General features: G+C 39.7%; 2 protein-coding genes across 5 annotated transcripts in view; one reads left to right on the forward strand and one right to left on the reverse strand.

Annotated features, from left to right (window-relative positions):
- IQGAP2 (IQ motif containing GTPase activating protein 2) overlaps positions 1-17977 on the forward strand; it is a 120678-nt gene that overhangs the window by 81823 nt on the left and 20878 nt on the right. For 2 of the 3 annotated variants that reach the window (XM_079330069.1, XM_079330070.1), the window contains 6 exons: positions 871-995; positions 2992-3155; positions 11482-11572; positions 14933-15094; positions 16253-16395; positions 17354-17524. In XM_079330069.1, the coding sequence (XP_079186195.1) occupies positions 871-995; positions 2992-3155; positions 11482-11572; positions 14933-15094; positions 16253-16395; positions 17354-17524 (856 nt within the window). The remainder of the gene's footprint in view (positions 1-870; positions 996-2991; positions 3156-11481; positions 11573-14932; positions 15095-16252; positions 16396-17353; positions 17525-17977) is intronic. The other variant, XM_079330071.1, reaches the window with a different exon arrangement.
- On the reverse strand, positions 5472-9521 carry F2RL2 (coagulation factor II thrombin receptor like 2). 2 transcript variants are annotated; one of them, XM_079330072.1, is made up of 2 exons: positions 9273-9521; positions 5472-7582 (listed from the first exon to the last, which is right to left on the reverse strand). In XM_079330072.1, exons 1-2 carry the CDS (start codon positions 9328-9330, stop codon positions 6495-6497), a joined length of 1146 nt encoding a protein of 381 aa, XP_079186198.1. In that variant the 5' UTR covers positions 9331-9521; the 3' UTR covers positions 5472-6494. The 2 variants fall into 2 exon arrangements, with proteins under 2 accessions (XP_079186198.1, XP_079186199.1); XM_079330073.1 differs by having other exon boundaries at positions 6360-7576; positions 9273-9465.

The raw sequence follows: 17977 nt of genomic DNA on the forward strand, positions 1-17977 counted from the left end.
GCTAATCCCTCAATAATACAATAGATTTTAAAATAGAGCAGGTAAATTAATGAAGTTTAGCCTTGTTTGCAACTATTAAAGTGATACACAGTCTCCAGCTCCAGAAGCCCTTAAACATGGGCTACTTGATGCTGAAAAGACAAATCAGATTAGGAAATGATGAATCTCTCCTATTTTTTTTCCTGCCAGTCATTCATTCCTCAGGCTTCTGATCTAAATAGAAGACATATATTTTATCTGACACACTTAGCAGTTCTATGCTTTATTCAGAAATACTAAAATTATTTAACTTAGGTACACATAGATTTGCACTGCCATGAAGGTTTCCAGCTTATCTGATCTGTGAGCCTTCTAGGAAGGGAAAGCACAAGCTACAGAGCCTGTGCTTGGAGAATCTTGAGTTGTGGGAAGAGGGGTGTAATTCTTTTTTTTTTTTCCATGGCTCATCATCTTCCACAGGGAGGTAGCAGGAGATGCTGCTACCTGATACTACTGACTGAAATTATGGTCTTTGCATTAGTGTCAAGAAGACAACAATCATTTCCTAAAGCAAGAAGCTGTACATAATTTCCCCCACCTTTATCTCTTGCACCATACAGCAAGCTGTATGTATGTGTATGTATTTGTATTGCTATCATGACACATAGCCAAGAAAAGTTCTCTGAATTACAGGGCCATTACTTCAGATCCTGAAATGCATGTGTAGAACAGGCAGCTTGCATGTCTGTATAATTTCTGGCAAGAGCTGAGTTTGTCTGAAATTGAGTAATTGGAAAAAATACTGGTCACTAAATGATACATCTGACTAATTCTTTATGGCACTTTATCTTATATATGAAATACACTTATGTATTTTATATCTTCTTATAGTTATGCTGATACACTATTGTCTATTAAGTCAGAGGCTTCATCTCAAGGCCAAGATTATTTAAGCTGGAATGATATCCAGAACTGCATTGACATGGTTAATATGCAAATTCAAGAAGAAAATGAAAGTAAGTAATTCTTTCTCCACGTTGCCTGAAGAGGTCATAGTCGGGTCCTTGGTATGTAAATCTATAAACTGAGTGGCCTCATTCACTGTTAGAAAGAGAAGAGCATTTAAAATTTATGAAAGCCTGATGATCTTTAAATGTCTTTGAAATATTCCTGTTTGTTTCAGAGACTGAAGGATATCATAGGGTGCCTGCCTTCCTCTGTGTTAAAGATGCTGTGGTTCTGCCTGCTTGGCAGTATCTTCCAGCCCTGGATGGTCTCACTTTGGGGATTTTGCAGTTGTAAGCAAAGAGCACATTGGTACATAGGGAGGAAATTCAGTGTTTCATTGAAAAGTGTGTTTTACCATGTGAATGATTCCAAGTGATTGTTTTTTCACAAGGGAGTCAATAAGAAGTTAGACAATGCATGTATCTGTCTTGCTCTCCTTTTGGGTAACTTGATTTACTGTCTGAGAGTAGCTTCTGATGCCCACATGTTCTCATGAGAATGTATTTAGAGTTTATTTTTTAAGCTGAATATTACTATATTGCCTTGAGAGGGTGGTATTATATTAAACATGATAGCTGGTTGGTTGGGCTTCAAGAAACCCAAACCACCAAATTCTTCCACTGCATGTAAAAATTTGAAACTATCAAGTTATGCCAAATTTGCTGGAGCAAGGAAATGAGAGGCAGCTTTCAGACTGCCAGGCATTTCAGAAGCAGTCACAATGCACTTTGAGAGGCTTTGTAAGACACAGGCTGCTCGTGCCTTTCCTGTACTGCCATTAGTGTGAGGCATGCTGCTGTTTCATACTGGTAATGGAAATTTTATATTGCAGAATTTCTTAAACTGGCTGGATTATTGCTTCCTAAATCTAGCCCAGTGGTTGCCATGGATCCTCACTCTGGCAAGGTGGAGTGCAGGGCAGTTTATTTGACTGGCAGAGTCACTATTTTGTTTGAATCTCTGCACTTAGTAGGACTTGGACCAGACCTTGCAGTAGCAGTGAAAGTCTTGAGTACCAAAATAGCTGCCCTTGCCCTCAGTGACACTGACCTCTGCCTGGGAATGTTTAGAGAGGGCAGATAGGCAGAGAGAAGAGGAAGAAGGGAGGCCTCATGTTTCCATAAGCAAGTCCCATATCTGCATAGTCCTTCCTTTGGGCCACCTTGGAAAACTGGCTCATTCCCCAAGCCTTATGTTAGCCTGGATCTGCAGCCTCACCAGGTGGGTTGTGGTGGGTCTAGAGACCCACCCTATTGAGGGATGATCCACAGGGACCCACTGGGAACAGGGATGTCATCCCTCACAGGTGATGACAAAACCTTTGACTGATGCCTTTCTGGGATGGTCTTAGGGACCACAAGCAGTGCATTCAGAACTGTTTAGGGGCAGGAAGAAATCGATTTGAAACTGTTTGTCCCAATCTGAAGAAAACGAGTTAAGGTTTTATTAAATACACAGGGCCTTACTTTCTGATTGTACTGAGTGCCACTGGTCAGCATTGTCAGTTTGGTTATTTACAGTGGAATTACAAGAAATAAGGTTAAGTTGCTATGTAATGCTGTAGTTGGGAGTATAGTATATGTGTATTTGTCCAAATCAGGGTTTCAAGTAATGTGGTGTGAAACCACTTGAAAATAAAACTTTCAGTGCTGTGAGCCAATATGTTAAACATATAAATATGTGACTCTTAAGCTTCATGTAGGTGCTTCTTCCCAGAAAATAGGAAAATCTGTTTTCCCTTTTTTTGTCAAGGATAGTTTTGATTTTTAGGAAGAGTTTTATTTGGATATATCAATAACTGTGACAGGAAGGAAAGTTGGATAGCATAATAGCCTCAAATGAATATGAGAACAAAAATAATTTAAAATCAGCTGCTGTTGCTGCCTCTGCTTCTTGTTTTGTGATTTTTCTGTTCTTTGTGTTACCGCTTTGTTTGTATGTGATATTGGAAGAGTTGCAATTTTCTTTGAAAAGTGCATCTTTAATAACTTTCCTGTTTCATAGGAATCATTGCAATTGGACACATTAATGAAGCAGTTGACCAAGGAAATCCTGAGAAAACTCTAGAAGCCCTGCTATTGCCCACAGCCAAGTTGCAAGATGTGAGACCAGTAAATGCAAGGCATTATCAGGATGTTCTGCACCATGCCAAAGCACAGAAATGCAAGGTTAGAATTTTTACTCTTGTTCTCTGTGAGAGGTGAAATGCCAATTCTTTTCACTTGCTTCTATGTCCCTGTCCTGGTCTGCCAATATTTGCATTACCTTTGCCCAGTGAGGCAAATAAGGTAAATAAGCCAGTGACAGCAAACTGGCACTAAGTAATTTTGCATTATAACTTATTCTGACTGGCAAAAAGGATTAATACTCAATGTATTAAAATTAAGATATTTTCTGCGTATGTCTTGCTACTGCTGTAATCTCACTTATTTTAATTTTACTAGGTTGCTGTAGCTATTAAAAATATGGGCAGCAGCCATACTCACATAGTCGTGAATTTGTGTAAGGATACAGTTACAGGACTGTTCCAGGCAGATAGCTTGAAAATAGATGGAAAGTGAGGTTTTTGCCAGAAAGAAGTCACAATTATGGTGTTATTTAACATATCTCTGGGATGTATCTTGAGGAGTTACCTTATGTTGTTTTATTATAGTGGAGTTTTGTGCATATTTTGTTTACAGCTTTATCATGTAATAGCAAGCTCATGGTCTTGTACGTGCCTTCAGTTTAAACCTATCTCAGCAGGATGTTGCTATCTGCTTCTCCAAAAGCAGTGTCCTGGGTTAGCATTACAGCATTACTGCTCAGGGAAGTATAAACAAAGATCAGCCTAGCAGCTTGCAGGATGTGACTGAACACAAGGTTAGCTAAAGCTGCTAGCACAGCACTTAAAATGTCCAGTGTCTGGAAGACACAATTAAAATTCACACGTTGTGTCCCCAGCATGGTGTGTTGGGGAAAGTCTGCAAACTCTGGCTTGTAAAGTGTCTTCCAGCATTTGTCACCTCACCTGGGGTGCCTGCTGTGAAACTATGTGTTTCTGTAATCTGCCTTCAGAACTTTTGAAAGGTGTTTGCACAAGTCAGTTTCTCACCAAGGTTGCCAGGTAAGGGCTGGTTTCACTGAGCCCTTGGTGCTGAAAAGCCTTCTTCCTCATCACATGTGCTGTGGAGGGTTTTGTGCATCCTGACTTCACCTGGCCTGGATGGGCTGGGGCCAGTACTTGTGCACAGAGCTGGTGCTGGCTGTACAGTGCTGACCCAGGACATGCCATGTGTGTGCACAGTGAGCCAGGATGTCCCCAAGGCAGAGACCTACAGCCCACAGGTGCCTGCACACAGCAGTCCTGCCCTGCCTCACTCCTGCCAGCTGCCCCATTGCTCCCCAGATACAAACCTGGTGCCCACTCCCATCCTGGTGTGAATGTGCAAATAGGAAACAAATTAATGTTTCCAAATTTTGGAACAAAAATTGTGCAATGTCTTTGAAGTCTTCTAAGGTTTTTTTATGTTCCTAGAGACTTTTGCTGACCTTTATCTTCTGAGCTACTTTGGTTTTGCACTCTCTTGACAATTACTTAGAGCACCTTCTCTGTGAACCAGAGTGTTGCTCCTGTTTCAGGAGAAAGCAAGACATAGCGCTCCCAAAAGAAACACATACTTATGCATACTTATTCTTTACAATGATCAATCATAGATGTGAACATTCCTTAGATAAAAATATGATTTAGACTGACATTTCTGTAAAAAAAATTCCAAATTTAATTGTAAAAGTAGTGCAATTTCTGAAGTTTGTCTATTTTCCTCTTTTTCTGATCCCTGTTTATAAAGCAGATCTGTTTTGTTTTGTGTTTAGCATGTTTTAAGAGTGAGCTGTAGTAAAAGGAAGTATTTGATTTACAAGGATCAGATAGGTCTCACTATAAACTTCCTGCCCCAACATCTGGAAAAACATACGTGTCAAACCTACTTACTTATACCAATCAGCTTGCTGTCACTTCCCCATAGCTGTGGTGATTTGGGGGAGCTGCACCCGAATCTGCCAGAACCCATTATAGGTCCTCATCTAAGATGTGACCTATTTGGTCCTTGCTTGAAACTGAAAACACAAACCTGGAACTTATTTTGTCCTGTAAATCTTAAACCACAGCTTTTAGCAGTTCTGAAAGCCTTTTCAACCCACATGTATTCAGGTCCCAGTAAAGAGAACCCCTGTGTTAAGGGAGCATATTGTGGATAATTGGAAAGCTAAAGAGATGGACCAAATTACTATGTTTGGTTGTTGGGTTTTTTGTGTGGTAAGTACAGAGGTTTTAGTTAGGCTCGCATTGTTTATCTTTTCAAGAATTGTGTAATATTTGAATTATTTCAGAGGTATCTTTAAAATTTGTTCTTGTGCATGTCAAAGGAAGGGCAGGATTAGAACTAATTTAAATAAGAAGCAGACGAAATAGGAAAAGGGGAGCCTCACCAGGCTGCAAATTCCCTTGAGGCATTTTCCAGTGCAACCTTGTTTATTTAAGTTTTTTTTACAATACTATTATCAAAACAACATAAAACATTTTTATCCCCACTTACATCCTGCAGTTACAAATTCAAATGACAACCACTGGATGAATTTTCTAGGAACTTAGTATATACATAGGCTTTGAGTTTCTGTAAAGGTAAAAGTTGACCCATTGTTTTCCTAACAGTCAATGGCAACAAGTTGCAGTATTTGTAACACTGTCGGTATTTCCTGTGAGGATGTGGAAATAGAGACTACTACAAAATAGCTTCCCCGTTTTGCTTACCAAGCAAGAGCAATAATTCATGCCTGGATTCACAGTGATAAGGGTTAGCTCCCAGCAATCCCGGTGGGTCAGGGGAGTGCAGGCGCTGACGAAGTGGAAGAACAAGTCTCCAGTGCAGAGCTGGTTAAGCAGCCTCATGGGAGAGGTAGCCTGGAAGAGTCAGGGTCTGAATCCACGGCTGTAGATTTACTGTTCTGTGAACCTGTGGAGACTCTGTATTTCCATCCGGGGCAGTATTTGCTCTGGACTGCTCCCAGGCACATAGAAAGTGCTTTTACTTGTTCCCATTTTCACCAGGCCAAAAGCTTGTTTTTGTGTCACTGTTCCTGCAGTGATTGTTGGCTGAGAGCTAATTAGAAGTGTCATGAATTGCCCTAGAAGTGCTGTTTGGATGCTGATTCCACTTCTGGTATTTAGATGCTGTGGTGACTGATAGTCTGGCAGCTTCTCCATGGCCAGAAAATCATCTCAAAAAGAAATGGAGGTGCAGATCTACTTCCCTGAATCTGGGTACACAGATGTTGCAATATGTGTAATAAAATTATGGAGCTGGAGAAGTGCATTTTTGGAGATATTCTGTGTATTAGGGGAAGTAAACTTAACTGAGATTGTGCTTTCTAACACATTTTACTTGAAGTATAAATGTCGCACCTGAGATTTGTTGTTGTCTGTGTTAATACTATACAAAATTGTAATTCCAGTAATAGAAATAAATTCATTTTTCCCTGGATATTTTTACCATTGTTAGATAAATATTAGATTGACTTCTAATTTTTGACATTAGAAAATAAAGGAAAGGATCAAGACAACTGTTTAGGCTGCTAAGACATAAAGCAATTAGATAAAAAGAATACAACCCATCTGTGTTGTAGTAGTAATAGTTGATGTGATGGATAATAAGGATGATGTTGCTTGGCACAAAGCAAATAGCGAAGATGGTAAGAATCAGAAGACTGATTTTAACATACCAGAACCATTCTTGAGTCTTGAGTGTGCATATAATCGAGACATAGCAGAACACGATCGTCGCGAGCGGCACCACGAACCCAAACACGGCTAAGGACACGTAGTAGTAGAACTGGAAGGAAGACACGGTCTCGCAGGCGCTGTGCACATCGTGGCAGGTGTAAATGCCCAGCTGCTTCACATGGTAGCTCTGCTGCATGATGGCCAGCGGGAGCATGTACAAGAAGACGCTGGCCCAGACGGCGGCGCAGGCTGCGGTGGCGTAGGCGCGCTGGGGCAGGCGCTTGTAGGTGAAGGGGTGCACGATGGCCACGTAGCGGCTGACGCTGATGCACGTCAGCAGCAGGATGGAACAGTACATGTTGCCGTAGAACACGGCCGTGGCCGCCCGGCACGCCGCCTCCCCGAACAGCCAGTTGTTCCCGTTGATGTGGTAGGCTATTTTGAAGGGCAGCATGATGCAGAAGAGCAGGTCTGAAACAGCCAGGTTCGTGTAGAGGACGGCGGTGCACACGGAGCGGATCCTGAAGAGTAGCATCCACAGAATGATGGCATTGGATGGCACGCCCAATAACACGGCACTGAGGTAGATGGCAGGTATTAGCTTGGTGCTCAGAGAGCTGGTCAGGTACTCCAGCGTGGTGTTGCTCACTTCTGTTAATGTGGTGTCATTTGACTTTTTTGAAGTGCATTTATTTTCTCTGATATGGATGGTTGTTGTTTCCCCTTCTATAGCATAAGGGGGGATGTAATCGTAGTCTCTTGCTGAAATTCCACGAAAAGTTTTGATAAGAGACACTGTTTTAATTGCAGAGCCATTCAGTGAAAATTCTGAAGCTTAGAAATAAAACAAAGTTAAAATTGTTAAAAAGGACAAACTGCTGTATTAACAATACAATTCACCTGCAGGAACAGAGAAAGATAATAATCTCTGAACAAAAAAGCAATATAAGTTTAAAAGACTTGAGAACATTCTCCTCTGCTTTGGGTGTTTAAATATGCTGACAAGAGTCTTCATTTATCATTTCACACCAAATCTTGAAAATTCATCATTAATGTAGTGCTAGCTGATCTTTCTGCATTTGGAGTGCTTTCAGTAATCTTTGGTGAAAAATATCAGACACTTCTGTAATGGTTATGACCAATGGAGGGTTTTTCCCAGTAGCAGGAATGTTGGTCATTCATCAAATGAGCAGTATTTGTTTAGGCTTAGATCAAACACCATTACTACCCTTGTCACTTCACGTATGAAATGCGTGACTACAAAAAATGCAAAAAGCACCATTTAGTCTAGCACAGACTGAAACTTTCAAATTAAAAAATTGGAATTACCCTTAGTGTTTTGGTCCCACATGTGAAATTGTTATTCTTTAGCTTCTGACTAAAGCAAACCAAATCTTTTCAACTTCTCATACCTAGCAAGGATAGTGTCTTGAAAACAAATGGTTGAGCAGGTATTAGGTGCAATTTACTGGGAAGTGAGTAAAACTTTTCAAGCAGCATGAAAATAAATATTGTCAGCATGTGGGCAAAAACAATACTATTTTATTAATACCTGTTCCTGTCTTTAGTAGAGAAATTTGTAAAGACATCGACATTTCCACATGAAGCACAAATGTGTTCAAAATACTTTTTAAAGCTGTGCAATGTAAAACTGATTTTGCACAGTAAACAACTATGGAAGTATTTGTGTCACTTAAATTTTCTTAGCTGCATTTAATGCAAAAATAATTACTGTAAAGCCTACAGTATGCAGCATGAAACTGGAATTCAGAAACAAACTGAAATATGGTTGAAAATCTTTGGTCTTTTTTTGCCTGTCCTTATTTGATTAAAGGAGTTTTATTAATGTTCACTGGCAGATTTACATTAGGATGTTCTAAAATAATGATTAATAGACTGCTCATAATTTTTAATAGGTTTTGTTTAATAGTTTTAGCCACTCATTAAGTCATATGCGTCCCTGCATGGGCTAGCATGTGTGTGGATAGATAGATTTTGGTATAAACACACACACATATGTATATATGTATAGACATATATATATTTACAAATACCAGCTTTTCAAAATGAGCTTGGTTTGAAAACAGTTTTAATTCTAGAAAGGAAAAAAAAAAAAAACACATTTATTATTTGATCATTTCCTTTAGTTATTTTTATCACAATAGTCATCTGAGCATTTCCTTTTAAAAACACCATCTGTAAAGTTGTAGAACAAAGCACTACAGGTTTAAAATTATCATATCATTACAAAAATACTAGATAAGATGTGTCTTCAGTAAGTGCAGAAAGTTCCCTTAAATAAAATTCTTTATAGAAAATGACTGGCAGAGGTAAGGCATCACTGAAATTAAAGGATAAAAATCTGCTTAAAAGGAGACATCCTGGAGCAGTTTTCTGTAATCAGTACATGTATGTACAACTCATTTCAAGTTCGCTGCTGGTAGAGCAACATCATTATCAAAAAGTCCACATTATTGACTAAAATATGGAATAGATACAGAAAGGAGAAAGGAGGAGAACTCACCTGTAGTGCAAAGACTGGAGGTAAGAGAGAGCAGTCCAGTGAAAAAGAGGATCTTCATTGTAGTGTGTGAAATCCAGCCAGCTGAACAATGGTGCTGCTCTAGTTCATCTGCAGGGGCATTTTGTGGGTTTTTTTTGCCCTCTGTAAAGGACTAAAGAATGATTGATCTGTCCTCCAGAAACATCCTGTAACCATGAGGTTTATGGTAAGGAGCTAATTTGCTCTTTGTCTACTACAGCAAGAGGGTGTGACGTATCCAAATATGCACACATGACTCAGTTTCAGCCTCAGCCCAACACAGAGATAAAATTACTTTACAGCAGCAATTTAACTCTTAATTTTCCACAAGCCTGAAGCTGATACATGGAGTTCTGCTGGAATTTTTACATACAGATATTTGGAGTATAAAGGTGTTTTCAGGAAAATTCAAGGGTCGTGTTTAGTAAATCCTCAAGGGTCTAATCCAGAGACCAGAATGTCGCGTGGCTGAACTCTGTACCCTTCTCCAGGGAGAAGCCAGACTTGCAGAACAGTGTGATGATCTCAGTTTAGCAAAAGGTGAAGGTGGAAATAAGCCACACATACAAACGTGCCTTATAAAAACGGCATTGTTTTGCCTTTTGCCTCCCTACCCACTGTTAGCTGTCTGACTCCTTCAATCCACCTACAGCCTCCCCTGAGTCAGTTTCCACCCTTCCACAGAGTGCAGCCTCTAAAACCTTTCCCCTATTTTCATTTGCTGTTTTGTTGATCACTCCTTTTTTCACTGCCTGGCTTTATTTTCTCCTTTTTTTTTTTTTCTCCTTTTTTTTTTTTTTTTTCCTTTTTAATTTTTTCCCTTTTTTATTCAGAGCCAAATAACAGCAGCTTGTTTCAGCAAGCAAAACTAGCCCAAGTTATGGTCTGGCTTCCAGGCTAGTCTCAAGGCTCAGCATAAACTGCACTTGGCTCCAGAGCAGTATTTGTGTCTCTTCGTGTATGAAATGTGTAAAAGCTGGATACCAGATGAGGAATTTTTTTTCAGTTTCTCAATGCTCTTCTCAAAATTCAGTGGCAGATTGGGAATTTATTAAACCTTCTCTCAAGTGCTAACTCTGACTCTCACTTGGTAGAAAAATAAGCAGTATGTGTCCTGTGATTGTCTGACACCACTTCATGTTACTTATGTATTCTGCTAACTTGTTTATATTTATGATGCAAGCTGAGGAGTATGTTTTTAGGGTTTTTTGCCCTATTTTCTCTTTGTACTTTCTGTGGATATCAGATTTATTAGATCTTTGGCATGAAGTTCAGTGCTTAACCAGGCACACTCATTGCAAAGCTGCTTCTTTTTCCACACTGTTTTGGTTTGAATGTGTTTCCAGTTAGTTTTTTTCCCTGAAATACTTATGTGTATGTTATCTTAGATCTCTCTCAATCGATACATTCCAGCTTCTCTCATCATTAGTCTATTATAGGCCTGGCACTCCTATTTCCTCTTTAGCATGATTTTCCTACCCACCTACTGGATTAGATTTTAAATATTATTTTAACCCTGTTTTATCTGGTGAAGTGCTGGTACCTGGGCTGTAGGGATGGTTAGTGAGGATGTGGAGCCCACTCTACCACACCTTCCATTTTAACTTGGGTTTAGTGTCATGCACTTTAAGCCTGAAAGAAGAGCAGTATCTATTCTGCTGTTTAATTACACAGATGTTTGCATCATTACTAAACCTGAGCTCTCTCTCATGTTAGTTTACACTGCTATTTTCTAATGTAACATGCACTTAGCTATACACAAGGATCCTTTCCAAATAAGGGATTTTGAAAGGAAGCCAGCTTCCTGCAGTCTTCTACTACTCTTTCCTACTATCACAGTGCTGCCTGGTAATGTGTGATTTTATGTGATTCAGACTACATATCATGGAAATAAAAATGTTTCCATTTTTATTGATCTTTAGAAGAATTAATTCTATGCCACAAATTCTCCTGTTCTTCTAGACATCAAAACTTTTATAGCTTTGTATCTGAACAGGACCTTTTTCAAGTCAGTAAATAGATTATGAATGTGTTCCACTGATGATTTTAAACAGTAAAATCCTATTTTGTGTTTAAGGGCTTTGCAAAGCAGAGATTCTATATTGGAGCTGTATTAGTATATTGAGACCACTCTTATTAAACAGTTTTTTCAAGCCTTTTTATTGTTGTTGTTTTAATGTTGTTTTTCCAGGAATCTCAAGATGAATCAGTGCTCCTTTGGCTGGATGAAATACAAAGAGGAATCCATGACAGCAATAACAACATAAAAGAAGCAGCAAACTGTAAGCATTTACCTGTATCTGCACTGCTTTTATTTTTCTTGGTCTTGGGAAACTGAAATTTGTAATTTATATATTCCACTTCAGAGAATGTGGAAACTCTTTAAATACATGAAAAGAAATGAATGCATGCTCTTTGTCATACTAAAACTGAGATGACTCAAAACTTCAAGAGTGGTGTTAGTTCTGTCTAAAGTGGTACTCTTTAAGGTGTGTCTAATAGTTCAGGATTTGGTTATGCATGTTAACACAATGACCAATCTTTTTAATGTCAGTGTATCTTCATGTAGCTCCTGAAATACATGAATGAGCAGGGATATGCTGTTCAGCAGCTTGTTTTGCTATATATAAGACTAAAGCCTTTATGCATGTTGTAAGGGCAAATTCTTATGTTTACAGCTTTGCTTGTTCATATTTCTTTATATTCTTTCTTTCTTTTATGGAGTGCTGACAAGCAAATATCAGGAACATATTAAGTTTTAAAGCACCATACAAGGTATACTGGGTCTTTTAGAAAAGTATATGCTCTTCCAATCTGTAAGGAAAAGAAAATCTGTAGGAAAAATGCTGAGGCTTAATCTGTCGGAGTGCTGTGTCCTGAATGAACTCAACACCTTATGTCAAAGCTTTGGTTGAGTACAGTAATTTTAGAAAACTATTCATAATACATAATAAACGTTGGCAAGTAATGTAGGAGCAAGCACTGCTGGGCTTATGGGGCATGTTGGAGTGCAGGGTGATGTGCCTGCCTGTTCCAGCCCAGGGCCAGCTCAGCTCAGACAAGGCACTGGGTATTGGTCAGCCTTCTGCTTCACTTGGCTTTGGGTGAGTCAGTGTCGCCTTCTGTGGCACTTTAGGAGCTTGTGAATGCAAGTGCTGGGGTCAGTGCATTCCTGCAGAGCTGTGCTCAGCCATCCCTGGTGCAGGGAGCCCACAGGCACGTCAGGAGTTACTGCTTGGGAAGTGGTGGGTGGAAGAGAGCACAGCTGGCCATCACAAATCCCTGCTACAGGAACATTGCATTTTGTGTTACTACTACTTTAGAATTGATCTAAACAACTAAATGTCATCCTCATGTAACAAGGCAGATACACTGAAGATAGATGCAAGTATTTTTATAGGTCACACATCCATAGAAAGCACTGGGCTTGTGTTTTCTGAGATAGAGTTAGATACACACACATTGTCTCAACCAAGCTTTTATACTGAGGAGTGCTGATACCTTATTTTGTGGAAAAACCTGCTTCCCATGAATGCTCCCGTAGCCATGAGGAAACATGAGCACAGAGAAGGGAAGGAAACACGTAGCTTATAAATGGATTTGAGTTAAACCTAAAGAACAAGTTGAAAACCCCTCATTTGTGTTCACTGGTGTAAAAGCATTAAGAATAAGTATCATAAGCAGCCTGCAGAAACTAGGGGAGCATAATTCACACAGAAATACCATACAATGTTGCTAATGGTAAACCACTGGTCCATCCACTGCCTAGTCGTTGTACTAGCATTTTTTCTTATAATCTGTGTTGGCAATAAATGCACAGCTTTTCACAATCAAGGATGCTCAATGGAACTGTTTTAACTTCTCACTTTTAGGAAAAAAATACTAATGTTGTGTACTCTGCCCTGTGGATCGAAAGGAAGCACTGTCAGCACAGCACATTCTTAAAAACATCTAAGGTTTTGCAGCTAAAACCTGAGATTTAACATTTCCCCATGGCGCAGAACCTGATACTTCCTATAACCAACACATCCTGTCTCAGGAAGTTTGCATGTTGTGTTCACATAGTCCAAACTTTAAGTTTAGCTTGATCACAACTTGGAAAGAAACTTTTATTTGATCTATCACACAGGCACTATTTTTGGAAGGCAAACAACTCCAAAACTTTTGCAAGATAGTCGAAGATATATTTTTCAGTTTAAAAAGTGGTTTTGAGATTGCTGCAGTAATGGCAATAAAATAAGCAGTAAAATAAAAGAAGATACTGGCAGTGGTACTGAAACAGTTTTGATCACTTCCAAACTAACTTGCATGCCTTATATAAATACTAAATGGTTCAGTATTAAAATTCTGAAAGGCTTTTACAGCCTCCCTGTCAACAAAGAATTCCATATTTTCTTTAGGAAGAAATGTTCAGTAAGTGCTGGTGCACTTTCCTAACTCATCATGGTGCTTGCTGTGTGTTTTGCATCACCTTGCTTCACTTGTTGAATGAGTTCAACTATTGTACTCCTTATCTGAGTGGAAGACAAAAAGAGGTTAGCCAAGTATCAGCTGTATGGCCTTCAGGAGTAGGTTTGAACACTGACTTCAGTCTTGCACAGGAAGAGTCTTTCAAAGCAGGAAGTCTGTGTGTCCTGAGAGAGTCCAAGTTGTAGGAAAAAGCTGATCTTTGGCCTTATGAGAGTTCAGGCTTATCACACCAGACAACTGTGGTTTTGTATATCACAGCTGTCTAAAAGGGAGGATGGGTGTGGAAAAGGGTCCTTTGCAGTGTTGATCTGGTACTGGCATCCCAACTGCTAGAGAAGCAGACTGGAGCTGACAGTTTTCTGGCAGTTGTGGCTAATCCCCAGTTATCTTATGATTTTCCAGGGTCCAAATGGCCTTTCTCTAGAGCAACAGCTAGAATATTAATTGCTAGCACTTCAAATGAAAGGAATAATTTCTGCTGAGTTGAGTTTTTTCCCAATAAATACTTTTCTTATATTTTCCTCTGAAAATACAGGCATAATTAATTAAAAGATGAGGAAAAGCCAGATGACAGTGGATCTACATAAATGAATCTTAGCTCATGTTTCCTTTTGTCTTTGTAAAAATATCTTCAGCACTCTTAAGTACATGATGAAAAGGAGGAAGGAAAGCATTCAGGTACTGCTGAACAGAGCTGATGAGGCACATGGGGCTGTGTATGAGTTTGGGGCTAGCAGCAGCCAGCTGTAGTGTGTGGCTTCCCAGATTTTTCTGCTTCCTTGCTGCTGAGGCCAGATGCCTGGTTATCACAGTGCCACAGCAATGGTAGGAAGACATCTCCAGTACACATGTGTGCTGGGCAGAGGTCTGTTTCAAAGCACAGAAAGCGAGCAGGGTGCTGTCTGGCAGAAGTCTGGACAGTGGTGGTATTGCCCAACCACTTTGTTTCTCATCTGGCTGGCAATGTATTTTTGGTTGATCTGTTACTGCCTAGCCAAAGCTACCCATTCCACCCTAGTCAAACCAACAACAACCTGTTTCTAGAACTGAAATCCTTGCCTGCTTGCTCAGTCTCATGGAGTGACTCCTCTACATGGGCTTCTGATACTGCATGCATTTTGGGTCAGCTCTGTGTATACAAGACATTTTTCTATGTTATTGTTTTACCCTAGTGGCTGTTGGAATATCAATGATTAACAAGAGTTTGGAGAAAGGTGATTCACAGCCAATCCTGATGATACTACAGTCAAGGTTTGGATTAAGAGTCATTCCTGAATGTGCTGAAGCCTACTTCAGGAACCTCTCTGAAGCCAAGAACATGAAAACTACGGAAGGTAAAAAACTTCCTAAACAGGACAGTTGCACATGTCCATATCAATGAGGCAACTAGAAAGTTAGAACAGGAAGTTTACCTAAAAATCACTGTAAATTGAGGGAGGCAGCTGCTGCTTTAAAGTCTTTTGACAAATGTTATAATTTTCCAAGTGCATTTTACATGACGTTGTACTGTTGCACACATAATGCAGACCACACTACGTGCTGAGAAGCAAGTCTAGTGATTACCAGAGTCTAGCTGAGACTTTCTAGAATCTCAAACCTGCCTCTGAGTGACTTTAGGGCAGCTTCTCTGCAACTCTCAATAGACTAGTCCATTCTCTCTGCCATATTACTCACTGACAATTCTTCTTCATATTAGCAGATGCAGAAATGCACACATCAATCTTACAGGTTGCTGTCAAAGATCAAGCCAGTATCTAACAGTGCTCATAGCCCAGTTATGGTCCCTGTGCATTGCCAGAGCAATGTTACCAGCAAAAGCTGGGGCTAGAATCTGTTCTTAGCAGATGATGGGATGTTTTGTTATGTTAGAGGTGCAAAAACTGGTCATAACTAACAGCAGTCAAGGTTAGTTAATGGCTGCCAAAAAAATTGCTGTGTAGTACCCGTTCTTACTGTAGATGGGCATATCTCACTTTGCAACATGAGTATTTTGAAAGCCTCACTAGTTTTATCTTGGGGCCTTTTGTCCATAAGGAAATGAGGCTTTTCCTGCCTGTCAGGATGCAGAACAAAACAATAAACAAGAAAATGATGTGGATATAGGAAGTGTTGTGGGGGGAAGTAAGAGTCAGTAAGTCCAGAATTCAGGCAGAAGATAAGAAAAATATTTTTTATAAATACAGTGTTTCACTTATGAGAAATGATGTAAGATGGAGGACACACCATTTTAGAGCACTAACTTGGCACGTTAGGGTTTGGAAAGGCTACCAGTGGATCTGTACCAACCTCATAGCTGTTTCCACTGACCTTAACACCATTTTATTCTAGAGGAATGACCCTCATCCACCTAGCAGGATGGCCCAAGATACATAGAGATTTTGTGTGTCAAAGGGCTTCACAGCAAGTACAGGGAGGAGAAATGAGTAGGGAGAGCTGTAATTTATCAGTGAAACAGGACACAAATCTGTACTAATGATATTAACTGCTTATAGGTTCTAGTGAAAGTCCATGGATTAAACTTGTAATGAAAACCATGTATGATTACTATTACAATGTGGAAACTGAGGAAGGTACCTGTGTTGCCCCCAAAGGAGTTGTACCAAAAACATCATGGTTAACTGGTGAAGAAATCCAGGTAGGTGGCTAAAACATTGGCTTTTATTGCAAAAGCAGCATAAACATTTGAGAGAGTGTGAGACATGAAAATAAGAAGAGGCTGTGGTGGGTGAAACTGAAGGTCACTTTATCAGTATCTGCTTCTGACAAGAGCAGCAACTTAAGTCTAAGCAGACAGTGATAGCAGAGCCTCCTGCCTAATGTCTGACAATGACTTAGGGATTTCCTTACTGGAAGTTACAGCATTTCTCTTAATGACCATCAGCAGACACCAATGTAGGAAATTATGACTGCTTCCATATCTTTTTATTTTATAGAACTTTGCATTGACTTATAACAATTTTATGATGTGTTTATGAGCAGGTGGAACCATCATTTTCTGTTTAAATCTAATCCTCTGACACCATTTTAATATGTCCATATTAAAGAGGATGAGTGTGCTATTTAGCTCCCTTGCCTGTAGAGGTTTTGCACTAGTGTGAAATAGAACTTTCAAGGAAAGCAAATCACACAAGCCTCATTTGTTCTATTCCATTATTCTGATGCAGCTTATCTAAGTTACAGGCTTATTACTGTACACAAAGAACTTGGGTCAGTGTAAGTCCTTCTGAAATTCTGAATGCAGCAGTACTTGAGTATTCTTCTCAACAGAGAACTTGCTGATTCAGTTAGTATTTCTAGATGTCTGAGTTGTACAAGACACTTCTGAGTGTTAGGAAAGCAGAACCCTGCTAATGTATAAAGGAATACTGTCTTAAAATAGCATACCCACTTGAATAACTGCAGCTTGAAAGCTTCAGTTCTGGTTGTGTAGGATTCAGCAGTAACAACATAGCTCTTCTTACTGATTAAAATATACAGGTAAATCAAAGGGGCCTGGATCAGGTGAACATAAACTGCAGAGATGGAAAGAACACAGTCCAGATTCCAGGATGGTTTAGTCTTCTAAATGACCTTTTTCCATCATTTCTCAACAGAACATTGCTGGGCAAGTTACAGCAGATTACAATCGAGAGCAGCTGTGGCTTGCTAATGAAAATCTGATTGTTGGGCTGCAAGCCCGAGCAAGGGGATTCTTAGTCAGAAGAAACTATCAGGAGAGAAGAGCCTACCTTCAAAACCAGGAGCCATCTGCCATCAAAATACAGGTATTGTTCTAGAACAAGAAGGTAATGTGGCTTGGGCAGCTTTTTGCATGCAACAGGTGACATGGCTGATTACTACCACTGTTAAAATTCTCAAGCAGATCTGTCTCCCTGTTTTCAGCAACAGCAGTTTGAGATTCTACATCTGCAAATATATGTGATTTCACATAGCAGATATCCAGTTTTAAAGAATCTATTATATCCACCTCCAGTGTAAGTCACTTGAGGAAAGCTCATTAATGCACAGCCCTGTTCTGACGTGCTCAGATTTTTTGTGGTGTACCTAACAATGCACAGTACAAGACCAGAAGATATTTCTAAGTATCGAAGCAAAAATTCCTTGGCAAAGCATGACTTAAGAAACACATTCCTTACTAGACTATCCCTAGTTGGAAGTGGTTTGTTTCTTCTCCATGAAGTCATAGCTGAACAGGGAGTGGCAGCTGCCCTGGTGTT

The sequence above is a fragment of the Erithacus rubecula genome (genome assembly GCF_903797595.1).
Source record: "Erithacus rubecula genome assembly, chromosome: Z".
Taxonomy (NCBI): Eukaryota; Metazoa; Chordata; class Aves; order Passeriformes; family Muscicapidae; genus Erithacus; species Erithacus rubecula.